Raw genomic sequence first — 22,898 nt, 5'->3', positions numbered from 1 at the left:
TCTTTGACGTTGTTTTTAATATCTCATATGTTTAAGAATCGGTTTTTCTAATGCTTTTTTCGCAAATAAAATAAGTTGCTTGCTACGTATAATGAATAAGTATGGTTCAATGTATGTCGTGTTTGCATGTCGCATTTTTAGTTGGAAAAATCTGACCAATATGTAAAAACAATTTCATATATAAAAAATTAGAAATAAGAAAGTTAAGTAATCATTTTTATTCAAGCGCACCGGCATGCTGGCCGCTGTCTTTCCAGGTAATTTCGTCATACCTATTTTTCGTTTTATCTTTCTTTTTCACGAGGTATCGGCAACCATAAAGACGAGCCGCGAGACTCGCAGAATGGCGGCTTCGATTCTTAAACTTGTCGGTTACAATTCTGACCCGACGACAGTTAGGGAGAAATTACTATATGTGTAATGAAATACACTACCTATCTTGTTGAGTAGATCTTAACAAGATTTCGAAAAATTAAACTGTGCTATATATGGTATTGAAAACAATTCGATTCATGTGATGCGATTAGATATTTTATTATAATATTAGATACTATGTGTATTATGCACCAGAAATGCTTTTAAGACTGTAGGAGTTTAGCGAGATGCGTGCACGGTGCGTGCAATAAATGTAAATCGCAAAATTTACAAGAAAATGCGTTTGATGAAAAGATTTTAAAAGTGTATTCAAGAACAAAATTACAGGTCTACGTACCAGTGGTTTCATAAATTAACGACGTTTCAATTTTAAGATCACGTGTTTATAATATTTTACAGTTTTTGTCATTTATTATAATTATAGCCAGCATTTTGAAATATTTTACTGGATGGTCGAATAAAGAACAGTAAAATATGAAAAAGATGAACTTAACATCTGAAACAGAAACTTCTTAAATCTGTAACTAAAAATTACCGTTAACAAAGTATAAACATCACGAATTACCATAGAAAAACCCTCGTAACACGGTATGTATAAACCAGCCAAATCAAACTGTATCACCTCCGTAGATCTCATTAATATAAATAATATTGTTTTTTGCGACCTCTGTGGAATACGGTACCACAATGAGTTGTATCTATTCCATTGAACAGAGACATTTTATTATTTACTTATGACATACATTTTCAAACCGAAACTAACTAGTTATTATCCTTGTTACAATTCTACGTTGAACTCTTGTTTCACCTATTAACTTAAACTATATAAAACCGATTTAAAATTGCGGATCATTACTCAATCAAAAGCGTAACATACAATTTATTTTCATGGACCGATTTCTTAAGACTCTATACTTCTCTTCTTTATTATCACTTTTGATTTTGATACACTTTTTTCGTTTAACCCTCGCCGTACCACATCGGGATTTTTTCGGACCCAGAGTCGAGGCCAGACTTGATCGTTTGACACTTGATGTTGTCAGTTGTTTGTTTAAAAAAAAAAGTACGGTAAAATAATAGTAATAATAATAGTAACAATAATAAAAATAATAATAGTAATAATAATAATGATGATAATGTTTGTATACATAAGGAAACAAACATGAAGCTTCGCGTGAAAGCCTAACCGCCACCGCGCCGGTACTGTGAGGGAATTAGCTTTGTGAAACGTTCGTTGAATTCTGTTTGGATATGGAATTATTGAAACAAAAATATTTTTTGCGTGAGTTTGACGGGATTTCTTATATCCATCCGAACGACGTTGGCAAGCTTCGTGAAAACGTTTAAATTTCTCATGAAAATAAAACGTATTCCATGAAATATTACATGAATGAAACATAAATATAAAATACATATTTGGAAAGTAAAAAATAGTTGATATAATAACATTTAAACAATATTTTTTAAATCGAAAATAACAATGAAAATTTATTGAAATTTATTATTTAACAAATGCAAAAAATATTTAATTGTCAGTAGCTAAAAATTACTATTTTTTAATTATTTTTCGTGAAAATTTCATTGGAATATCTCTAAAATTGTTCAAAAGTTATAACAAATGATCACTGAATTCTCCAAACCGCATCACCGTGTGACGTGACAATTTTGTAACCTCACAAATGATATTATTAGAGACATGGCTAGAAGAGAAAGGATGGAATGAGAGAGGAAGGAAATTACCGAAAGAGTATGAATGGAGGATGCAATATACGGAAAGTGATAATTGAAAAGAAACAGCCGAAGAGGGAATGTTGGTGGAGCTAAAGAAGAATTTAATGGAAGGAAAAGAAGGAGACAGTGAAGGGATAGAAAGAATAATAATAGAAAGAATTAGGATGAAAAGCGAGAAATGGAATATAATTGGAGTATATGTAAATAGAGATACGCAAGGGAAAATGAAAGAATTAAAGGAGTGTGAGATAAGAGTATGGGGGAAAGATTGTTAATCGGGGGGAGGGAAGGAGGGAAAATAGAGAGAGAAAGGGAAGATGGGGAAAGGAAAAGAAAGTCGAAAAACAAGATAATGAACAGAGAAGGGAAGATCTTATTAGAAGAGATGAGGGAAATGGGACTAGAAATAATGAATAGGTGTATAAAAGAAGATGAGAGAGAATTCGCGTTTTTGCAGGAACTGTGCGACTAAGATTTCCGTCGTGTAATGCAGTAATTTCTCCTAGAAATGTTCAGCGGTCGGAATTGAAACCGGCAGATCTGAGAATCCCAAGTCGTGATTCTTCGAGGCTCGTTTTTATAAAAACTCGGAGCAGTCGGTAAAAAAGGCAGCGACCAGCATGCTGGTGTAGATTAATGTGACTTTTTTTTATTTCTAATTTTTTGCCATGATTCGAAGGTAATTCAAAGGACACATGCCACGATTCGAAGGTAATTCGGAGGCCACATGCCACTATTCGACCGTAACGTATCTAGTACCACGTATAGCTTTGCATGGTCGATTGCATTACGTATAAAATGCGTATCGCAAATACTGATTCGTTGTATTAAGTGAATTTCTTTCAATTCATGTGTGGAATCCAAAAACATCGAGCTTCTTAACAAATCCAAGACATCTTATGTAATATTCAATTGTTGTGAGTGATACATTTAACCTTTTTGCAATCTCTCGTACAGTTATATGACGATTCGATTCAATTATGGCTTTGATTTTGTCATCATCAACTTCAGAAGGTCGACCAGAACATTGGTCATCTTTAAGTGAAAAATCTTCAGAACGAAATTTTTTGAACCAATTCTGCACGTGCGTTCTATTAAGCAATCGACGCCATAAATTTCATATATCTTTTTCTGAGCCTCGACCGCTTTCTTGCCTTTATGAAAATAAAAAAGTAAAATGTGTCGAAAATGTTTATTTTGCACACTGTATTAAAATCGACAGCAAACTATCAGTTGTAAACAAAACTACATTGAATTTGTTTCTATAGTAACCTAAACGTGTTAACTACTAAAACTGAAGATAAAAAAATTATAACCTCAACAAAAGAATGACAATGCAAACATAACGCTATCTATTTGTGAAAACCGAAATTACTTTCTTGCGAACCCAATAGGTTAGAAAACTGCCAACCTAGTCCTTCCACGTCAAATCGATCACTTTTTTCCCTCGATGTCTGGGATTTTGTTCAAACTGAAGTATGATATAGTCCACGTGATATTAGGAGGGGTTTAAGTCACCATTTTGCTAAATGGCACCGAAGTTTACGATTTTCGCTCATTTTTGAGAAAATGTATTGTACTTAGTAATTTTGTATCTCGCAAACAATTTATCGTACCGGATGTACTGTTTTCAGTTTTTCTTGGGATACTTGGGATACTTTTCTAATTAAATTTTGATCTGATTGAAAACTTGTTTCTACAATGTCGAAAATTGTGAACAAATTCTTATTTTCTAAATGCGGTCTCGAGATTGCGTTTTTAAAAATTCGAATAAAATAATGTCGTATTCTTTAGATTTTACACTATAAATACACTTACTTACAAAAGTTAAGAAACAACGTAATCGTTTGATACATTTCGGTATATTCTCTATCTTCTGAGATACATAGGTTGGAACTAAAAATAGCATAATAAGATAACATCCCATACATCAATAATCAATGAGTTTTTTCTCAAACGTACTTGTAGAAGAGCCATAATTAAATTGAATTGAAGAAATAAGACAAAAGCTGCGCGACATAAGTTAAGAAACATATATCGCTTAAGTTATATAATCACTTTTAATGAAAAACAGCGATGTGTCAATGTCTGTAGTTTTCATAACAGTCTAATAAGACATTGGCTGACTTTTGGATTTGAGGACTGCATTGCATCTGCGTGGCATAGATTCAATTAATCGAACACAAAACTCAGTCGGTATTTCTGACCATATTTTCGTGATATAATATGAATGTACCGAAATGTATCAAACAATTACATTGTTTCTTAACTTTTGTCAGTAAGTGTATATGTTTTCCACAGAATACTGCGACGCATATTCATTCTTACAGTATCGGTGGTTGGGCGCTTCTGGTGCAGACGGACCCATGACCTTGTGTACACGAACATTACGAACTAAAATTTTGTTATTATCACCATTATTGTTACTACAATTCTAGGGATCAGAACCCACAAGAACAACGTGTACGTCGATTGGGAAATTAGGAGGATTTCGTAGCTGTGTGACCTAGTCGCTACCAAGTACATACCTACCAAGCGGAGGTCCCAAATCAGCTGTCTCTTGTTTTTCCCAATATCATACAATTGGTCTCACAAGTGGGATAGAGGGAACACCGTTTTCTATAGATGGCGCCACGTGTGACGTGATGATTGACAAAAATTCGGAGGTCCCGAGTTCGATTCCCGTGTGCAGTTCCTTGTTTTTTTCCCAAGATCCTCCACTATTATTATTACTTTCATCTTACCGTGTTTATTTACGTAGTAATTATATTTGCTACGTTTGTTTCTGTATTTGTTGTCGTTGCACTAACATAAATAAACGGTAGACGGCATCAAGAGTAAAATGGTCAAAGCAGCCTTCGAAATTTGGGTCCGAAAAAACCAGGACGTGGTGTACGACGGGGGTTAATACTTTCGTTCTACGTAATACCAGTCTGGCGTCGCGTGCAACCATATTTGTAAAATACTTTGCGAAGTTTTTGAAGGAGTTCACTGTGTGTGTGACATTAGAAATATCTTAAGAATTGTAATTGTATAATTATTTTCATAAATAATATTGTATAGTGCATTCAATGAAGTTTAAGATTTATTAGTTAAGGATTGAAGAGTTATCCTCAAAATTCCTTAATGTTTGACATGTTATTGTTTACAAATATGAGACTTTTGAAAGATGTTATTCCGATTTTAAACCAAAATAGGTAATTCCAAAAAAGCACTAAAAGAGAACGCATAAAAAATGATAGTTCAACACATGTTAAAGAAGAAACTATCCTAAATGATGAAAATGATTGTTGAAGAAAAAAAATTGTATGACCAATGTGTGAAAAAAAACGGACAAATCAATTTCCTGCAAAAGCCAAACTGGTGTCATATTAAGAACGCATTCTTCAAATCTGTGAATTTCCATACTTTTAGTTCTTCCTGTATTACGAAGAAGCGGAATTCTTTCCTGTGTTTGCCGGCAGATTGTAAAAGAATGCACATTTTATTTTTTAGAAGTGTATCTACTTTTAATAAAAGTGTTTTTAATCGAAACCGTACCAGCACCGGTATTTTCGTAGAAATATCAGTCAGGGATCGATATCGTCGTAAAAGTATCAGTCAAGTATTTATATTTTAGTATAAATATTGAAGAGATATTGATTCTGTTTAATAACTGCGTCTGATGCAATTCAGTATTGGAACGAAATTTGTCAACTGCTATCTATAAGTATCGATGCGGTATCAGTCTCAACACTAGTTACGCGCGAGGACTCCCGTCCACTAACCCACTCTTGACCAACGACATTTTTTTTACAAAAGTCATAGTTATCAGTATTAACGTATTCGTTCGCTTAGTATCCACGATGAAGCGTCATTGCTCAATGGAAACTACGGGAAGGTGGTGGATTTCTTCCATCAGTGAGGGCGGGAGAAAAGATGACAAGGATAGAATCTGTTAAATGATGGAGTTAATGAAATGGCCGAAACTATTACATTGCGTTGAACACAGTGCCCTCTATACGACTGGTGACTGTGAAATTTGTCAACTGTGTTCTTAGTCTTCATTGAAGTAATATATGTTGATGGTGATTCGATCATATCGAAATCCATCATAGCGGGGCGCGCGATCCATTTACCTTGCGATTCACAGTAGGAAGGAAATGAGATTCGGTGGCCAAAAAGCAATTTTTCGATGTTTTCGAAAAAGTAAAATCATTTGCCTAATCGAAAGTGGTATGAATCAATTATATAAAAAAAGCAAGATAACACATTTTTTTGTTTTATTTTCTTTTTTAATAATTAAACTCTGAATCTTTTACGATAGAATAAATCAAGCATATACAGAAATATGCATTTGTAGCTACGAGAATCATCTACAGTTATGTATATGGTATGAAATAAAAGAATCACGATGTTTTTGAATTACTGTTGATGTAGTAATTTTGTCAATATATTTATTTTTGTCAGATAATATATAGATTTAATCGTATTAGCACCACGCGATGCGATCAAAAACAAAATGTGACTTTACTGGAATAAATTATTTAAAAATAAGTTTAATTGACTTCACAAACACACACACGCACACACACAAAATATGGTATTTATATAACAGTTATAAAAATAGAGATCACATATAAGTTTTTATTTAACATGTTCCCAAAAAATACCAGGGCCAGTGTAAATGATTTTGTTCCTAGAATAGCCGAAAAGTGTGGAGTTTTACACGAAGCCGTACCGAAATTATTTAGTATTACTCCAGCTGAAATTTACAACCAAATTAAAAGTAAATACAAACCTTCATACTACAAGATCTTCCAAAAATGTCTTGTAATCCGGAAATGGGGGGTTCCTTAGGTCATTCGAAGTAACCTTTCCCTTAGCGAAAATGCAATCCGTGGTTTTGTTTACGAGTTATTAACTAATAAATACTGACCAATAAGAGGCGAGATCAACCGTTTCGCGCCAGCCGAACCAATGAGCGGAACTGGGCTTCGTGCGCTCGTTGCCTGGCCCCCTTGCGCCAACCGAATCAGCCCTACATTATTCACTGTTTTTCGTTATTAACTCGTAAACAAAGCAGCGGATTGCATTTTCGCTAAGGAAAAAGTTACTTCAAAGGACCTCAGGAAATCTCCACTTCCGGATTATGAGACATTTTTGGGACACACTGTATAATACAAAACTGTTTTTGAAGAAGAATTCCGGCTTGCTAGGAAGAACATTTTCTGTGTAAATTCTAAATGAAGGACGACCAAAAAAATTGTATGAAAAGAATTCGGATAGGTCAAAAAGTTGAAAAAAAGTGAAATAAATTAGAAATTATCGATATTATTATTATATTGGAAATACATCGAAGATATGATTTCATATTTTTACCGACAAATTAAATATAGCTTCCCTCCTCAGGAAGCATTAGTAATTTTTCTTAATTTAGGTTTATCTAAGGCAAAATATAAGAAATTAAATCAACATTTAAGCAAAAAACGAATCAAAGAATGTGCTCGCATTTTACAGTGTAATTACAGAAACGAGAATGGATTAATTAGAGAAAAGAAAATAAAGAAAAAATAAATATTACTTTATCCTCATTCGTTCAATAGTAACAGTTAAGTCATTCCACGCCATATCGATGGTCGCTGAATCGGGTTGCTGAATCGGTTACTGCACCGCAGTGGGGCGCACTGTGTCTCCAATATGATATGGTATAATAAACTCCAAGATACACGATACTATTTTTTTCGAAGTTTACAGAACGCGATCTCGAATTGGTATTTAAAAAATAAAATTTGTTTGTAATTTATATAATATAATAAATATAATATATAATATAAATGTAATATTATATTTATATATATTATATTTATATATTTATATAATATATATAAATAAATATATATATATAATTAAATAATTTATATAATATAAAGATTATATTATATAAAAATATAAAAAATAATATAATAAAGAATTTGTTTTTATCGTTGTAAAAACAATTTTTCAATCATATCAAAATTTATTTAGAAAGGTGGCTCCTTCCCAAGTGAAACTAGAAATATTACATCTCGATACGATCAATAGTTTTCGAGATCAAATTTATTAGGGCGAAAATCGTAAAAGTAATTGGACTCCCCGTTCAAAAGGTTTACGAAAAGGGTGTAACAACGTCTTGAAATTAATACGTATAGGGTACTTACGTATAGGATAAGGTCGTTATTAGTTACGTATAGGGTAAAGTTGCCTAATATTTGATCCATTTTTTACATCATTATTTTCAATTACAAACACTTTTATTGAAAGTAGATACACTTTTTAAAAAGTAGTGCTTTTTTATATAATTGATTCATTAGTGGTAAACATACCACTTTCGATTAGGCAAATGGTTTTACTTTTTCGAAAACATCGAAAAATTGCTTTTTGACCACCGAATCTCATTTCCTTCCTACTGTGAATCGCAAGGTAAATGGATCGCGCGCTCCGCTATGATGGATTTCGATATGATCGAATCACCATCAACATATATTACTTCAATGAAGACTAAGAACACAGTTGACAAATTTCACAGCCACCAGTCGTATAGAGGGCACTGTGTTCAACGCAATGTAATAGTTTCGGCCATTTCATTAACTCCGTCATTTAACAGATTCTATCCTTGTCATCTTTTCTCCCGCCCTCACTGATGGAAGAAATCCACCACCTTCCCGTAGTTTCCATTGAGCAATGACGCTTCATCGTGGATACTAAGCGAACGAATACGTTAATACTGATAACTATGACTTTTGTAAAAAAAATGTCGTTGGTCAAGAGTGGGTTAGTGGACGGGAGTCCTCGCGCGTAACTAGTGTTGAGACTGATACCGCATCGATACTTATAGATAGCAGTTGACAAATTTCGTTCCAATACTGAATTGCATCAGACGCAGTTATTAAACAGAATCAATATCTCTTCAATATTTATACTAAAATATAAATACTTGACTGATACTTTTACGACGATATCGATCCCTGACTGATATTTCTACGAAAATACCGGTGCTGGTACGGTTTCGATTAAAAACACTTTTATTAAAAGTAGATACACTTCTAAAAAGTAAAATATGCATTCTTTTACAATCTACCGGTAAACACAGGAAAGAATTCCGCTTCTTCGTAATAAAGCAAAAACTAAAAGTATGGAAATTCACAGATTTGAAGAATGCGTTCTTAATATGACACCAGTTTGGCTTTTGCAGGAAATTGATTTGTCTGTCTTTTTTCACACATTGGTCATACAATTTTTTTTCTTCAACAATACAGTCTTCGTGGGGCCATCTGCAACCCTTTATACATTGAACGCATTGTTCACAATGTACATCTAAAGAGTACAGGCTCGTGCAAAACAAATATTCTGCGTCATAATTTTCTGCACAATCATTTTCATCATTTAGGATAGTTTCTTCTTTAACATGTGTTGAACTATCATTTTCTATGCGTTCTCTTTTAGTGCTTTTTTGGAATTACCTATTTTGGTTTAAAATCGGAATAACATCTTTCAAAAGTCTCATATTTGGAAACAATAACATGTCAAACATTAAGGAATTTTGAGGATAACTCTTCAATCCTTAACTAATAAATCTTAAACTTCATTGAATGCACTATACAATATTATTTATGAAAATAATTATACAATTACAATTCTTAAGATATTTCTAATATCACACACACACACACACACAGTGAACTCCTTCAAAAACTTCGCAAAGTATTTTACAAATATGGTTGCACGCGACGTCAGACTGATCTGAACACCAAAACAGAGAAAACAATGATAGATACTAGACAATACACAAGAAAGAAGTATTGATACGACACTCGGGACCAGTGCAGTCACGAAAAGTCATTACGCAAGAAGTGGGGTGGCTACGCATGTGCAGCGAGATCTGCGCAGCGGCGTGGGAGGTAGCGCCTCTGTCTGATCGTAGTTCAAAACTGTAATGTTCGTCTGGTGGACCTCCACTCCGCTGTGCGAGTCTCTCGCGCATGCGTAGCCTATTCCCACTTTCTGCTTAGTGACTTTCCGTGACTGCTTTACTCGGGGCATCTGTAAAGGAAACAATCTATCATATTAGGAAAAGTTCTCTTATTAAGCAACTTTACCCTAATGTCTATTCCTAATCTATGATTGATACAACTGTAACATTTATGTATAATGTACACTCAAAATCTGTGCAAGGCGTCTGATGATTGTCGAACAACGTCCACAAGTTGCTGAATAGTTGTATAAAATATAATACACTATTTATTAATAGAAATGCAATTGATGCTACTCGTCTCACAATCAACGAGGTACTGGCTTGCGTACGTTGTTTAACAACACAGATCATTTAAATCACAGATTATGAGCATACATCACACACAGCTACCACAAAATATATCTTACGTTTATAGTTTAAAAAATTGATAACAAAAGCGTAAACTTACATTCTATGAAAAATGTAATCACCAGAATCTCTCAGTCTCTGTCCACAATAATTATCTAAGAACATCATCCCAAAGTGCAATATAACAAAACTTGAAGAAAAAAAAAGATTTACTAGATCTGCTTTATCCTTAATCGCTAGAAGCAACTGTCAAATATAAAGCAATAAACTGTTTCATTACGTTCCATTCGACAAAAATTACAAGAAGATTATCGTGATAGATTCCCGAGTTGTTCTTACTAACTTCTAATAATGCTTACACGGAATAAATTGACAGCAAATGAGAGGATAACTGCTATGATAGTCACTAAATAGGACTTACTCACGCTGTCCGCAATACTTTTGGTCAGCCTGCGTTCACAAATTCACAGCATTTCAGTATATTGGTCATTGATAAATCCAGTAGAAGTAAAAGACGTAATAAAAGTATAAAGAAATATATGTCAATATTATTGTAATATCTAAGTAATGTTACTAACTCAAGAGCACGTTGATGGGCGGTCACCGCAGGTATTATGTTTATTGGTAGCGATGTAACTGAAGTTATCGCATCGTTAACAGCGACATCTAAACGGTAACTGAAAAAATATGAATATATTGACACTGCTGAAATGTGTGTGTGTGTGTGTGTGATTACCATAATCAAATCATTATCATAGTAAAGTGTTACAAACTATTTTCTTAGAATGTATAATATAATGGAACTATAGACACTATTCTGTTTACAAATCAAATGATAAAGACCTTATACCGTAAGGGGGCTAATTATTTGATGATAGTCTTCGACAAATTGAATGCTACTTTATCAAATGTTCAAAATAGTTACGGGCGATTCTACTTGATTCTCTTTTTATTGAATCGATTATTTTACCGATTATTTTGAGAGACGATTCTCGATTCCCTTTTAATGCAGGATCGAATCGTCGCTTGTTTCTTCATGTTCCTCCATTCACTATCCACCAGTCCACGATTTACTACGTCTTTTACTCTACTTCCGACTGCTTAACTCCTTCCGGACTACCACCGCGTATACGCGTCCGACAAAACCAACGATAGAATTTGTCATACATGATATCCCTACTATTAACCCTTTGTACTCCGCTGTCCCCTCTCGTGGGACATCGTAATTCTAGCATAACACTCGAATGTCCCCTCTCGTGGGATATTAAAGTTTATTAGTGATTACGGGGAATTGAGTTATTTCAGCGCAACTTTTTGAGACGTGCATGTTTCCCTGAAGTTTTCTCTTGAAATGGCACAAGCAACCAAATCAAAATACAGTAAAATTACTAAGAGATATATACAAGAAATGTCAGCGAGTTTTGACGAGAACATGAGAGGCGTGCTCACGACGGTCCGAGCACTTCTAAGACGCCACTTGAAAAGAGCGATAAGGCAAGTTTGTAGAAGAAATATCGGTATGCGAACATAGCATGCACTGTATAGTGAGATTTATAATCATAAAATCTGGAGGAAAAGATTTTCAAAGTTGAACTCAGTCTGGTTTGAAGCGTCGAACGGTATAGATAGATCTAACGAGTGAGAAAATCGGAAAAGTGATTCTTCTCTTGGTAAATAAATTGTTTGGTAAAAGTTTTTTTGGTAAATATCATCTTGTGAGTTAGTAATATCAAATAGAAATTTTCAACCTATGTATTTATTCATATTTTTTATTAGAACAATGGCAAAACGTTCAAACACGAATGAGTCTCATGACACAAGTAGTAGTGAAGATGAGCTCCAGATAGACGTTTATACAGATATGTTAGAAATGTTACACAGAAATGTTACTACAGATATGTAGAAGGTTTTCTTCTACAGTTAGTCTATCGTTTTGATAGCAGTGATAGTTAGTGATATCGTCCAAGCAACAAGGCGACGAGAGAAAGAGTTCGCATAGATAGCGATTACAACAACAAAACAAAATTATAAAACAAACAATAACAAAATTATAAAAAATAAAATATTGATTTTTTTGCAAATTTCTGGGTTTCAGCCAAATTCATATAAGTCCAATATCATTATAACATGTTAGTTCCAAAGCCATACTAAATAATACGAGGGTCTGTAAATGCCCGTTTCTGCCAAAAAGTGGCGCTGAGTAGCTGGTAGCCAACGTCCAGAATGGTTCGGAGTGCTAAGGGTTAACCCCACGCCGAAACTATCACCGTCCCTGCGCATACATAACCTTGCATAGTGACTTTTCGTGACTGCACTGGTGTATTCGCCACAAATTAACCAGTAGGCTGTGTTGTACGAATTAGTATTGTAGACTGTCCAGAACGTAAAGGAATAGCTTTGGACAAGGAAATAATCCGAAGGACACGCATGGAAGAAATATTGAATCAACGAACAGTTTGGAAAAATCGTTTCAGAGATACCTGGTGACTTCAAGCAGGCCACATAAATAGGAAACATTGACACCGATTGCCGCCTCTGTAACTGCCATCGATATGACACCCATCGCGGTTACGAATATCAGAAGGAAACAAACTAAATCAGTTTGCTTGCCTCCCTGATCGTAAAAGAATCCAAACATGCGTAGACAATACAGCTGACGGTTTAAATGCAGTATTGTAGGAATTCCTATTACCAGAAGTGTGAAACCTGCTGTTACACACGATGCAACTAGAATATAAAATAGTGCAAGGTTAGTTAATGCAATAATTTGTTGCTCGAAATCGTTTGGATGGTGTAACGATGTTAACAATAGCTATTGTGTACAATAGCTGTGTTATAGAAAGTAAAAATGAGTTTCCGCGTTCCAAACACTTACAAGGAAAGGACCCCAATCGTCCGACTTCGATTTCGAGAGGTCTTTGTAAGGTGATAGTATGTTAGTCCCTAATGACATGTGTAAAATATTAGGTGTAGATACTCGGTAATTTTGAAGATACAAACAATTGAAATTACGAACCTTGAAAATGTACGATGAATATAGATGAAAATTATCGAAGTTGCGGTGGCTAAATGAATAAAGTATTTGGCTGGTAAATTCAGGTCCCGGGATCGATTCCCGTTTGGTAATATACAGGGTGTCCAAAAATGTATCGCAATCCGGAAATGGCGGGTTCCTCGGATCATTCGAAGCAACTTCTTCCTTTACAAAAATTTTCTCCGAGGCACCGTTAACGTGTTATTAACGAAAAACAATGACCAATGAGCGGCGAGCTCGGTTAGCGCGAGGCGACCGAGCCAATGAGCGGAACTAGGCTTCGTGCGCTGGTTGGCTGGGCCGCCTCGCATCAGCTGTAATCGATTCTTATTGGTCACTGTTTTTCGTTAATAACTCGTTAACGATGCCTCGGAAAAAATTTTTGTAAAGGAAAAAGTTGCTTCGAATGACCCGAGAAACCTGCCACTTTCGAATTGCGAGACATTTTTGGGACACCCTATATATATTTATTTATATATTTACTTATTGTAAAATTTTATTGCAGTCGCGCGGTATACATGATACTGGATGCTAGTTGCCATATAAGTAAAAGCACAAATAATGAGAGAAATATAAATGATAACAATAAATGTATCTTATTTAATATTTAAAGTAATGGTTTACAAAAAATACAATTAATATAGTGCTGAAAGTTTCTTATAACGTAGCCTTGTAACACAGCACGATTTCAAAACCATCGCGATCTTCCCAAATGATTTTATTGCATTAGACTGCATGCACTTATTCATCCACCCATTACAAGCACCTATTTATTCGAAAATACTACAATATGCATGGTATGCCTCTAAATTGACTACCACACGACAGATATTCTTTAATGTGAATTAAGTGACTTTCCTGGATGAAATAAAAAAGAAATAGTGTTAATGCAACAGACAGGCATTTATTATATGTATACTCATGGTGTCAGATCTTTGTGTTTTAACTGTATGTGTGATAATCATCATCCAGCGTGATGTACGCCGCGATTGTAATAAACTTTTACAATAAAAAATATCTTGGATTTACCAACCAGACACTCTACTCGTTTCGCCAACATAACTTCGACACTTTGGTAGATTTTGAAGGTTCGTAAATTTATTGTTTATATCTTTGAATTCCCTTATCTTTAAAATTAATATTTTACACATATCATTAGGGACTTGTATGTACACTATCAACTTGTAAAGACCCACTAAAATCATAGTCTGTTCAAGTATAATCAAGGGAGGGACTACTGTGCACATCCATCTTTTGGATCATGTATGTCAAGCTCCGAGGACGTTTTATCTACATATGGCATAATTACTTTCGAAGAACGAAGAAAACGATGAGATGAATGATTCTTTGTCATTTATAGCGATTTCGTTAAAATGCGTATAAGACATTTAAATCCGAAATACTAATAGAAGAGACAAAAATGGAAATAGTACACGATATTTCAAGACCGCAGTTTTTTAAATCATTGTCAACGTGATTGTATGAATATGTGGTATGGATGCGCAAAACAAAGAAACTACGTGAGAATGACAGAGAAAGAGAAAGCGAATGTGGACTGCGTTTATACAGGTTGTCCAAAAATGTCTCGCAATCCAGAAATGAGGGGTTCCTAAGGTCATTTGAAGTAACTTTTTCCTTAGCGACAATGCAATCCGCGGTTTTGTTTACGAGTTATTAACGAAAAACAGTGACCAATGAGAGGCGAGATTCAGCTGGCGCAAGGCAGCCGAGCTAATGAGCGGAACTAGGCTTCTACCGCTCGTTGACTCGGCTTCCTTGCGCCAGTCAAGTTCGCTTCTCATTGGTCATTGTTTTTCGTTAATAACTCGCAAACGAAGCCGCGGACTGCATTATCACTAAGGAAAAAGTTAGTCCAAATGACTTCCGAAACCCGTCGTTTCCCGGAAATAACACAATTTTAGGATACCCTGTATAAACTCCGAATATTGAAGCGTAATAATTTTAAGCAATAGCTTAATAGCAACATAGTGTTTGTTTAATTCTCCCTAATTGACACTTAGATTGTGCACAAAGATTTGAAAAGAAGAGTTGTTGTTTTTATAGTTGTTGACAGTCGATAATTATAAAAACGAACCACAAGGCTCGAATAATCGTATCTCCTCTTCTCAAATTGTTCATTTTTATGTACAATCTGAGTAATAATTAAGGAGAATTTACTGTATACGTCTTTATTTTACTATTATCGATTCTACACATATAATGAAATATTTTTTCATTCCTTATATAATTCTCTCTCTCTCTCTCTCTCTCTCTCTCTCTCTCTCTCTCTCTCTCTCTCTCTCTCTCTCTCTCTCTCTCTCTCTCTCTATGTATATATTATTTCATTCCTTATATATCCTATATATAATCTATGTATCGAATACTTTTACCTAGATATGCAATGATTATACGTCGCGTAGCGACTATGTGTTTTGTGTATATGCCCAGCTCAACAGAATTTGTCGTTTCTCTGCAAATGCTCCCAACATTATCGAACGCAAGTTTCAACTGCAATCGTATAAAAAGACAATGTTACAATCATGGATATTGTGCTTAACGGATACAATAATTACGTTAACGTTCTTCATTTGATGCAACAAAAACTGGAATGACATGTTTTCGTACTTACTACTGGAAAGTTGGAGAGAAAACTAACATATCGTTGAAAATACAAGAACAATGGGCAGGAGTACGACAATAACAAAAGTATATTGCTCAGTGACTTTTCGACCCTTCTTATGGTCGATATCTGAAAAATATTTTATTTGTTTCTAAAAGTTTGAAGCATTAGGGGGAATAACAGTTTTCACAGATAAATTCAGATACTTCGATATTTAGTATGAAAACAGATTAAATACCTAAATCATTATTGTCTTAAAAGAAATTACTATTTATATAATTGTATTAAAAGAAAATATATATATTGTAATTGCGATTATATATAAACGTGTGCGATCAATACTACATATAAATGTGTAGATCAAAGTAGTTTTCACTGACATTGACTTTTGTCTCTCAATTTATTTTTTCTCGGTAATGAATTAACAACACCTACATCCACCATTGCTATCTCAGTGAACAGTGGATCTCTACACAAATCTACTGTGAGCCATTGACATTTATCTTTATGCAAACATTTAATATCGTTTGAATTTCAAAATTGAAAGAATTATAAATTACCTTTTCAATTAATCGATATTATTTAAGATATTGTTTAAACCTTCCGAATTGTAAGAAATGCAATATCAAAAATATTACAAAGATTAATCAATAACGTAAATAAACATTTGTTAGCGTCTCTAGGACAAAAGTGGCATTCTTTTCAAATTTTTAATGTTTTTTATGAAATCCTTGACTATTGTTAACAGACATACAGTAGGTCAAAAATGTTTTCGTACACCTCTTGAAACGGAATAACTTTTTTATAATTGGACCAAGCGATCCAAATTTTAAGATATTAAAAGGATTAGTTTACTAGACGGTGGCTAAAACATTGTTTTCAAAAATTACAATTGGTTGGTTGTTAAAAAAAAAAAATTAAAACAACATGTTTTTCAACTTTATTATCCGAGCTTATAACAAATATTTCAAAAATGCATTTTGATGATCTCAGTAACTTATGCGCATACTGAAAATTTCATCGAAATCGGTTAGTTGATATGAACTACGGACAATTAAAAATTGCAAAAATCGCAGTATTTTACAACTTTTGACCGATAACTGCAAGAAATCTCAAGATTTTGTAATGTGTAAATGTTTGTAGTTCATAACAATGTTAACCGATGAAATTTTCAGTATGCATATAAGTCACCGAGATCTCTTTGAAACACATCTTTTGAATTTTCTTTATTAGCTCACATAAAAAGTTGTCATTTTTTAGTATTTTAATCATCCTATCTAATTGCAATTTTTTAAAACAATTTTTAGTCATTGTTTAGATCGCTGAATCCAGTTATAAAAAAAGTTATTTCGTTTTAAAAAGTGTACCAAACCTTTTTGATTCACTGTAGGTGTTTGAAAGACTTAGTTCCGATGTAATGTTGACGCCTATTGCCGATCGCTCTATATCTTATTCAAATCTTATCAGAAATTGTTGAAAAGAACGTATGTAATAGATATTATTCATCGTTTCAGTATAAATCTGCTAAATGCACCCTGATGAAATACTTATAGTCAAATGGTTAAAAACAAGTAGGAACAAATATTTTGCCTGCATGCCCATATACATACGTATATGTATGTATATAGCAAGTTGAATATTGAAATTTCTATGAGAGGTATTTTTCTGAAAAGCATTGGACACATATATTTGTCTTATCGGCCGCCATGGATGTTGAATAGCTAAAAACAGCCTATATAATTTGAGAATAGAAAATTCATTTAATTTAAATTCTGATCATCGATGAGAAGTCATGGTTTGCAAAAAGTGTGATGATTACACACACTAATCAAGTCATATTCAGTCATGTTCACTATTCCTCTCACGAAGGAATAAGACACACGAAATCTTCGTCGACAAGGTTTATGACGCGGATATGACGGAAGTGCTTTTTTGAGATTAGGATCTTTTTCACAATTGATTGGTGTCCAACTCACATATACGTTTACCTCAATAGCCATGTCGTGTCATAAACCCGGTACAATAAATTCTCTCCAATTGTCCCTCAGCTTGTAAACAAAAATGGACAATTTGGAAAGAAGAGATACGATTATTTTTATATATCATCGTTTTTATAGTCGCCGATTGTCAACATCTATAAAAACGAGCCGCGAGGTTTCCAAATTGTCCATCTTTGATTATGAATGCTGAGGAACAATTGGAGAGAATTTACTGTATTTCCGAAGTGTCATCTGAAATCGAGCGCGTAACGGCATCCGAAACTACCAAGAATTGACCTTGAAGGATTCCCGTGACGTTGTCGAAAGCCGCGGAGACTGCGCGGCCATGCGAGTAACAGTTCCACTCTCTCCAAGATAAGGCCCGCTTGGGAAGGGAGCAGAACACAACGGAAGAGTTGTGGACCATACGTAAAGAAGGAGCTGACTGGGAAAATGCAATGTTCGGCGAAAACCAATCAGCGCACTTCTCCTGCATGGAAATGGAAGCCCTTGACGGGGTTGTCAGGAATTGCCTCGATTGTCATCTGACTCCATCCAAGACGTAACGGATGAACAATTGAGCAAAGTAGGGGTGGATAGCAGCAGTATTGCCAGGAATGCTCGCACGTTTGTCATTGATCGTGTTACGTTGGTCGACTACGCTGCCATCTACTATGTTCAATAGTTCATCCGTGAGGTCACGAATGGAGGCATATGACATTTGGGTGAACCCCTGGCAATTCGAACTTCCACTCGACAAACATCTGTTCCACGATAGAAAAATGTTGTAAGCGTAGCGACTGCTCCAACAAACTGGATCAGATTGCCTAAAATTAGTTTGGTAGGCAATATTTCGGCGACATGGGAATCAACGTATTCGTGACCGGCTTTATTGGGACCTCACAACCCCAGATTTTAAGCCTTTATAGGCCGCGCGATTTTTCCTGGATTAAACTGCTATTTTACATATAAACAAAATTATAATTAAATTATACCGTGTAAATCAGCAATCAATTGTTAGATAAACTTTACAAATATTTAAATTTAAATGCTGAAAGTATTCGTAACATGAAATAAAAATACGTGTACCCAACGGAAGATTAAAGACATCGAAGTAAATTATGATTTCGCGCACACGTTCCCAGTCGAATCGAAAATAATTAGTGGTTTGTATAACCGATACTGATACCAATTGGCACGTGGTCAGTGTATTCAGGAAAAGTCGCTACGTAAGAAATGGAGTGGCGACGACGGTGCAAGAAGTCCCGCACAACGGCGCGGCGCGATGCTGCAGATATACTCCGCGACAAAATGATAGGACAACCCCCGATTTTTCGAGTTTTCCAAAATCTGTGATGTATTTAAATATTCTATACATGAGCCGTTTATTTTGAAAGTGGCATAAGTCACTTTGTTTTTAAGTCGATATATTTAAGGGTTTGCGTTTTAACACGTTTAAAAATATGGATGCTAACTTTCGAGAAGATTTACTTGTATTTGTTATCTCAGGATACTGATATTTTTCTCAGTATAAATCATTTCGTATAAACATTAAAAAATCACCACTTTTCATTACGGTAAAGTGACTTAAGCCACTTTCAAAATAAATAGTTTAGAAAAATGACTGACATATATTAATTTTGTCCGACGTATTTTACTGAAGTGATATTTTGAAAGGACAGTGATTTACTAAAATTGTTGAATAAATTACATATATAATAATAATTTATACCATGAACATGTTTAATATAAAGGTTTGATTTAAGTATTTTTTATTTTAATATTCATAAAGTACAAAAATAATTAGTACATTTTGAAACATAAGTATAAGTAATTTATATGAAAATACATCAGTTCAATTTAATTTTCATCATCAATAGGAGTGATTAAGTCCTCGGAAATCGTGTTTTGTTTCAAATTTTTTAAATAACTGTGGTATGTTGGGGGTATATAATTAAGCAAGTCCATCATGTCTTTGTATTTTGCTGAAGAAACAGGACGAGATCCAGCGTATAACGGATCCATTTCTATTTGTGAATAACGCCTAGGTCTTCCTCTTTTTGGTGACAAATCCAAAGTTAGAAATTCATCTTTTTCATTTAAAGTTAGTTTATAAAACATTTTATAGGGAATATCATGGTAAAATCGTATCCATTGAATTTTTAGCCAATTAACTTCGTTTTGGTCTGTATTTACTTTTCTTCATGAAACAGATTTTTCCAATGATTGTGTTGAAATAAAATCTTTTTCCTCCATGTTGTGTACTGTGAAGGATTTTTTGCGGCAGGCGGCTATCACGCTATAGTGTAGCCGCCACACATCACTATAATATAATTTACAAAACTGCACTATTCTTTCGCACTTATAAAAATAAGTCCAGTGATCACAACTTTTTTAAAAATACTGAAAATAATTCAAAACAATACTTCACACACACTTATCACACGTTTCTATTTCTTTTACACTAAGCCCCGCAATTAATTTCCTGAGTACAGCGACTTACGCCACTTTCAAAATCAACATGTTTGTTATAACGTTAATTAGCAAAACTTCTCTCGAACAAATCTCAATAGTTCTCAACTTATTGATTGCAAATTTTTTTAAAATGGAAAGATACCGTTCAATTCTAATTAGTGTTACCATTAACTCGATTTTTTTGAAAAAGTGACTTATGCCACTTTCAAAATAAACGGCTCACATATGTACGTAATGTGCCTTTCTGAGTTACTTGTGAAAAAGCGGCCACTGTTTATATCGTTTTTCAGGAAATATATCTGTATAAGCGCGACAAAATAATAGGACATGTAATATTTATGTTAGTATCTTAACAGCAGTCGAAACGGGTGTTTCTAACATTGCTGTTGTGTGCTTTAATACGTTCGGCTAAATAGCTTAATTAAATAGCTTGGTTAAGTGCTTTCCTCTTTGATCAATAATTACTAAATTATTGTTATAAAAACCATAAATATGGGACGAGTTATCCGATTACATGAAACCAAAATAAAAATGATTTTGAATTAGGAGAAAGGAGGCATAACTTTATCTAAAATATAGTGCGCGGAAGCCGACATGTAATTAGAAATTTATTTAAAAAACCCTAGTAGTTGTGCACACGCGCGCGCGTGTGTGTGTGTGTGTGTGTGTGTGTGTGTGTGTGTGTGTGTGTGTGTTTGTGTGTGGAAAAATAGAAAGTGTGGATTACGTAAAACTCATCAATGGCGCAATAAGGATACGGTGAACAATTTGTGTTTCAACAGAATAATGTCAACTGGCAAAATTGTAAAAAAATTATTTTTATGGAGACGATACCAAAGTTCTACAATGGCCGGCAAGGTCGCCAGATTTAAATATTATTGAAAATGTATAGGGCTGTTTAATCCGTTATGTATATCAAGATGGGAAGCAATTTCATTCTTCGGAAGAGCTAAAAATTACAATTGAGGGAAGTTGAAGTTCCATTCCAAGAAAATTCATAAAAAATGTGTATAAAAATTTATGTATGACATTATTACAAGTCGTAGAAGAAAAAAGAAAAACGTACACACTACGAAAGTTCAAATAAAACAACGTTTTTCAATTGAATTTTCATTTCTTATCAACATGTTCTATCATTTTGTGGCGCACGTTTTTCACATAAACAGATATATTTTCTGAGAAACGATGCAAACAATGGCCTCTTCCTCACAAGTTACTCATAATGCCACATCGCGCTTACGTACATATGTACAAAATACTTAAACAGATTCTGAAAAACTCGAAAAGTCGGGGGGTGACCTATCATTTTGTCGCGGAGTGTATTTGCAGCGTAGCGCCGCACCGCTGTGCGGGACTTCTTGCACATGCATCGCCACCCTACTCCTTGCGTAGCGACTTTTCCCGAATACACTGACCATGTGCCGTTTAGTATCAGTGTCGGTGATACAAATTACTAGTTATTATTTTCGATTCGACTGGAAACGAGTGCAAAATCGTAATTTACCTTGATTTCTCTAATCATCAGTCAGGTGGAAGTCACGCTATCATCCAACTTTGCAATCGATGTTCATGGGATATCGAATAATACACACACTATACATATAAAGAGGTGCGTAGCTTTAATTGATTGTATCTCTGAAACAAGGGCCTTCCCTTGGTAGCGTAATCGCAACGTCAATTCACAGTAACTATATTGTAAAGTATGCATTCGTCATGTGTATAATTATTTGAAACACCATTGAATACAAAATTGTGTTCAATAATTAACAACGCTGTTATTCAGCAGCTGTTATTCATTCAAAATTATTATTATATAATATTCAAAATTATTTATTTATATATTATTTATTTATATATATAATTATTTATATATTACAATCTGTCGAAGCATCGATAAAACACGTTGTTAAAATTTTATCACGATATATTTGATAAACATTCAAAATACATACTTTATGTCACATTTTCACAGTTCGTTACTCTTCTAATTGAATGGCGTCGTCTCTTCTATGTATAAATATGCTGTAAATTACCTGGATCACTAAAAGGCTCAACGATAGTATAGTAAAACTAATTCTTTGAATCTTTGCTCCTAATGACTGGTCGTAAGGCGAGAGTGCAGTCACGTTTAACAGAGAAGTATAAAGACCGTAGTTCTTTCGAAAGTCGTCCATCTTTGCCAGTATCAACGAATGTCTGCACGCACTGTTTGTGGAACAGTTCTACTTCACCTTGGTGTCATAACTTATTCACTCTATCCTGTTTCCGGCGCACGTTTATGTGGCAATTTTCCGCAAGTTGCGAGATGTTAGAAAATTGCTTCGGCTATCTAGAAATGTTTTA

At 34.3% G+C, this 22,898-nt stretch overlaps 1 protein-coding gene across 4 annotated transcripts; it reads right to left on the bottom strand.

The window, feature by feature from the left end:
* Positions 1–736: 736 nt before the first annotated feature.
* LOC143260938 (uncharacterized) lies at positions 737–22,784 on the bottom strand. Of its 4 annotated transcripts, none has more exons than XR_013035213.1 (9): positions 22,589–22,784; positions 16,111–16,230; positions 15,872–15,989; positions 12,928–13,174; positions 11,026–11,124; positions 10,807–10,897; positions 10,548–10,693; positions 941–1,042; positions 737–871 (listed from the first exon to the last, which is right to left on the bottom strand). XR_013035213.1 is itself a non-coding variant. In XM_076527550.1 (9 exons), the coding sequence occupies exons 1-9, from the start codon at positions 22,727–22,729 to the stop codon at positions 818–820; spliced, it is 1,149 nt and encodes a 382-aa protein (XP_076383665.1). In that variant the 5' UTR covers positions 22,730–22,783; the 3' UTR covers positions 737–817. The 4 variants fall into 4 exon arrangements, 2 of the variants coding, with proteins under 2 accessions (XP_076383665.1, XP_076383666.1); XM_076527550.1 differs by having other exon boundaries at positions 941–1,073; positions 22,589–22,783; XR_013035214.1 differs by lacking the exon at positions 10,548–10,693 and having other exon boundaries at positions 941–1,073; positions 10,869–10,897.
* Between the last annotated feature and the right edge of the window lie 114 nt (positions 22,785–22,898).

This window comes from Megalopta genalis, unplaced genomic scaffold (assembly GCF_051020955.1).
Source record: "Megalopta genalis isolate 19385.01 unplaced genomic scaffold, iyMegGena1_principal scaffold0026, whole genome shotgun sequence".
NCBI lineage: Eukaryota > Metazoa > Arthropoda > Insecta > Hymenoptera > Halictidae > Megalopta > Megalopta genalis.
This window is presented reverse-complemented; position numbering and strand designations above follow the sequence as displayed.

Excerpts from the sequence above, each read along its gene's own strand:
- LOC143260938 (XM_076527550.1), bottom strand. The coding sequence starts at position 22,729 with ATGGACGACTTTCGAAAGAACTACGGTCTTTATACTTCTCTGTTAAAC. Across the intron at positions 11,125-12,927 it reads GGCCTGCTTGAAGTCACCAG|TTACCGTTTAGATGTCGCTG; the intron begins GTATCTCTGAAA and ends ATATTTTTTCAG. Across the intron at positions 10,898-11,025 it reads GCCCATCAACGTGCTCTTGA|GCTGACCAAAAGTATTGCGG; the intron begins GTTAGTAACATT and ends TTGTGAACGCAG.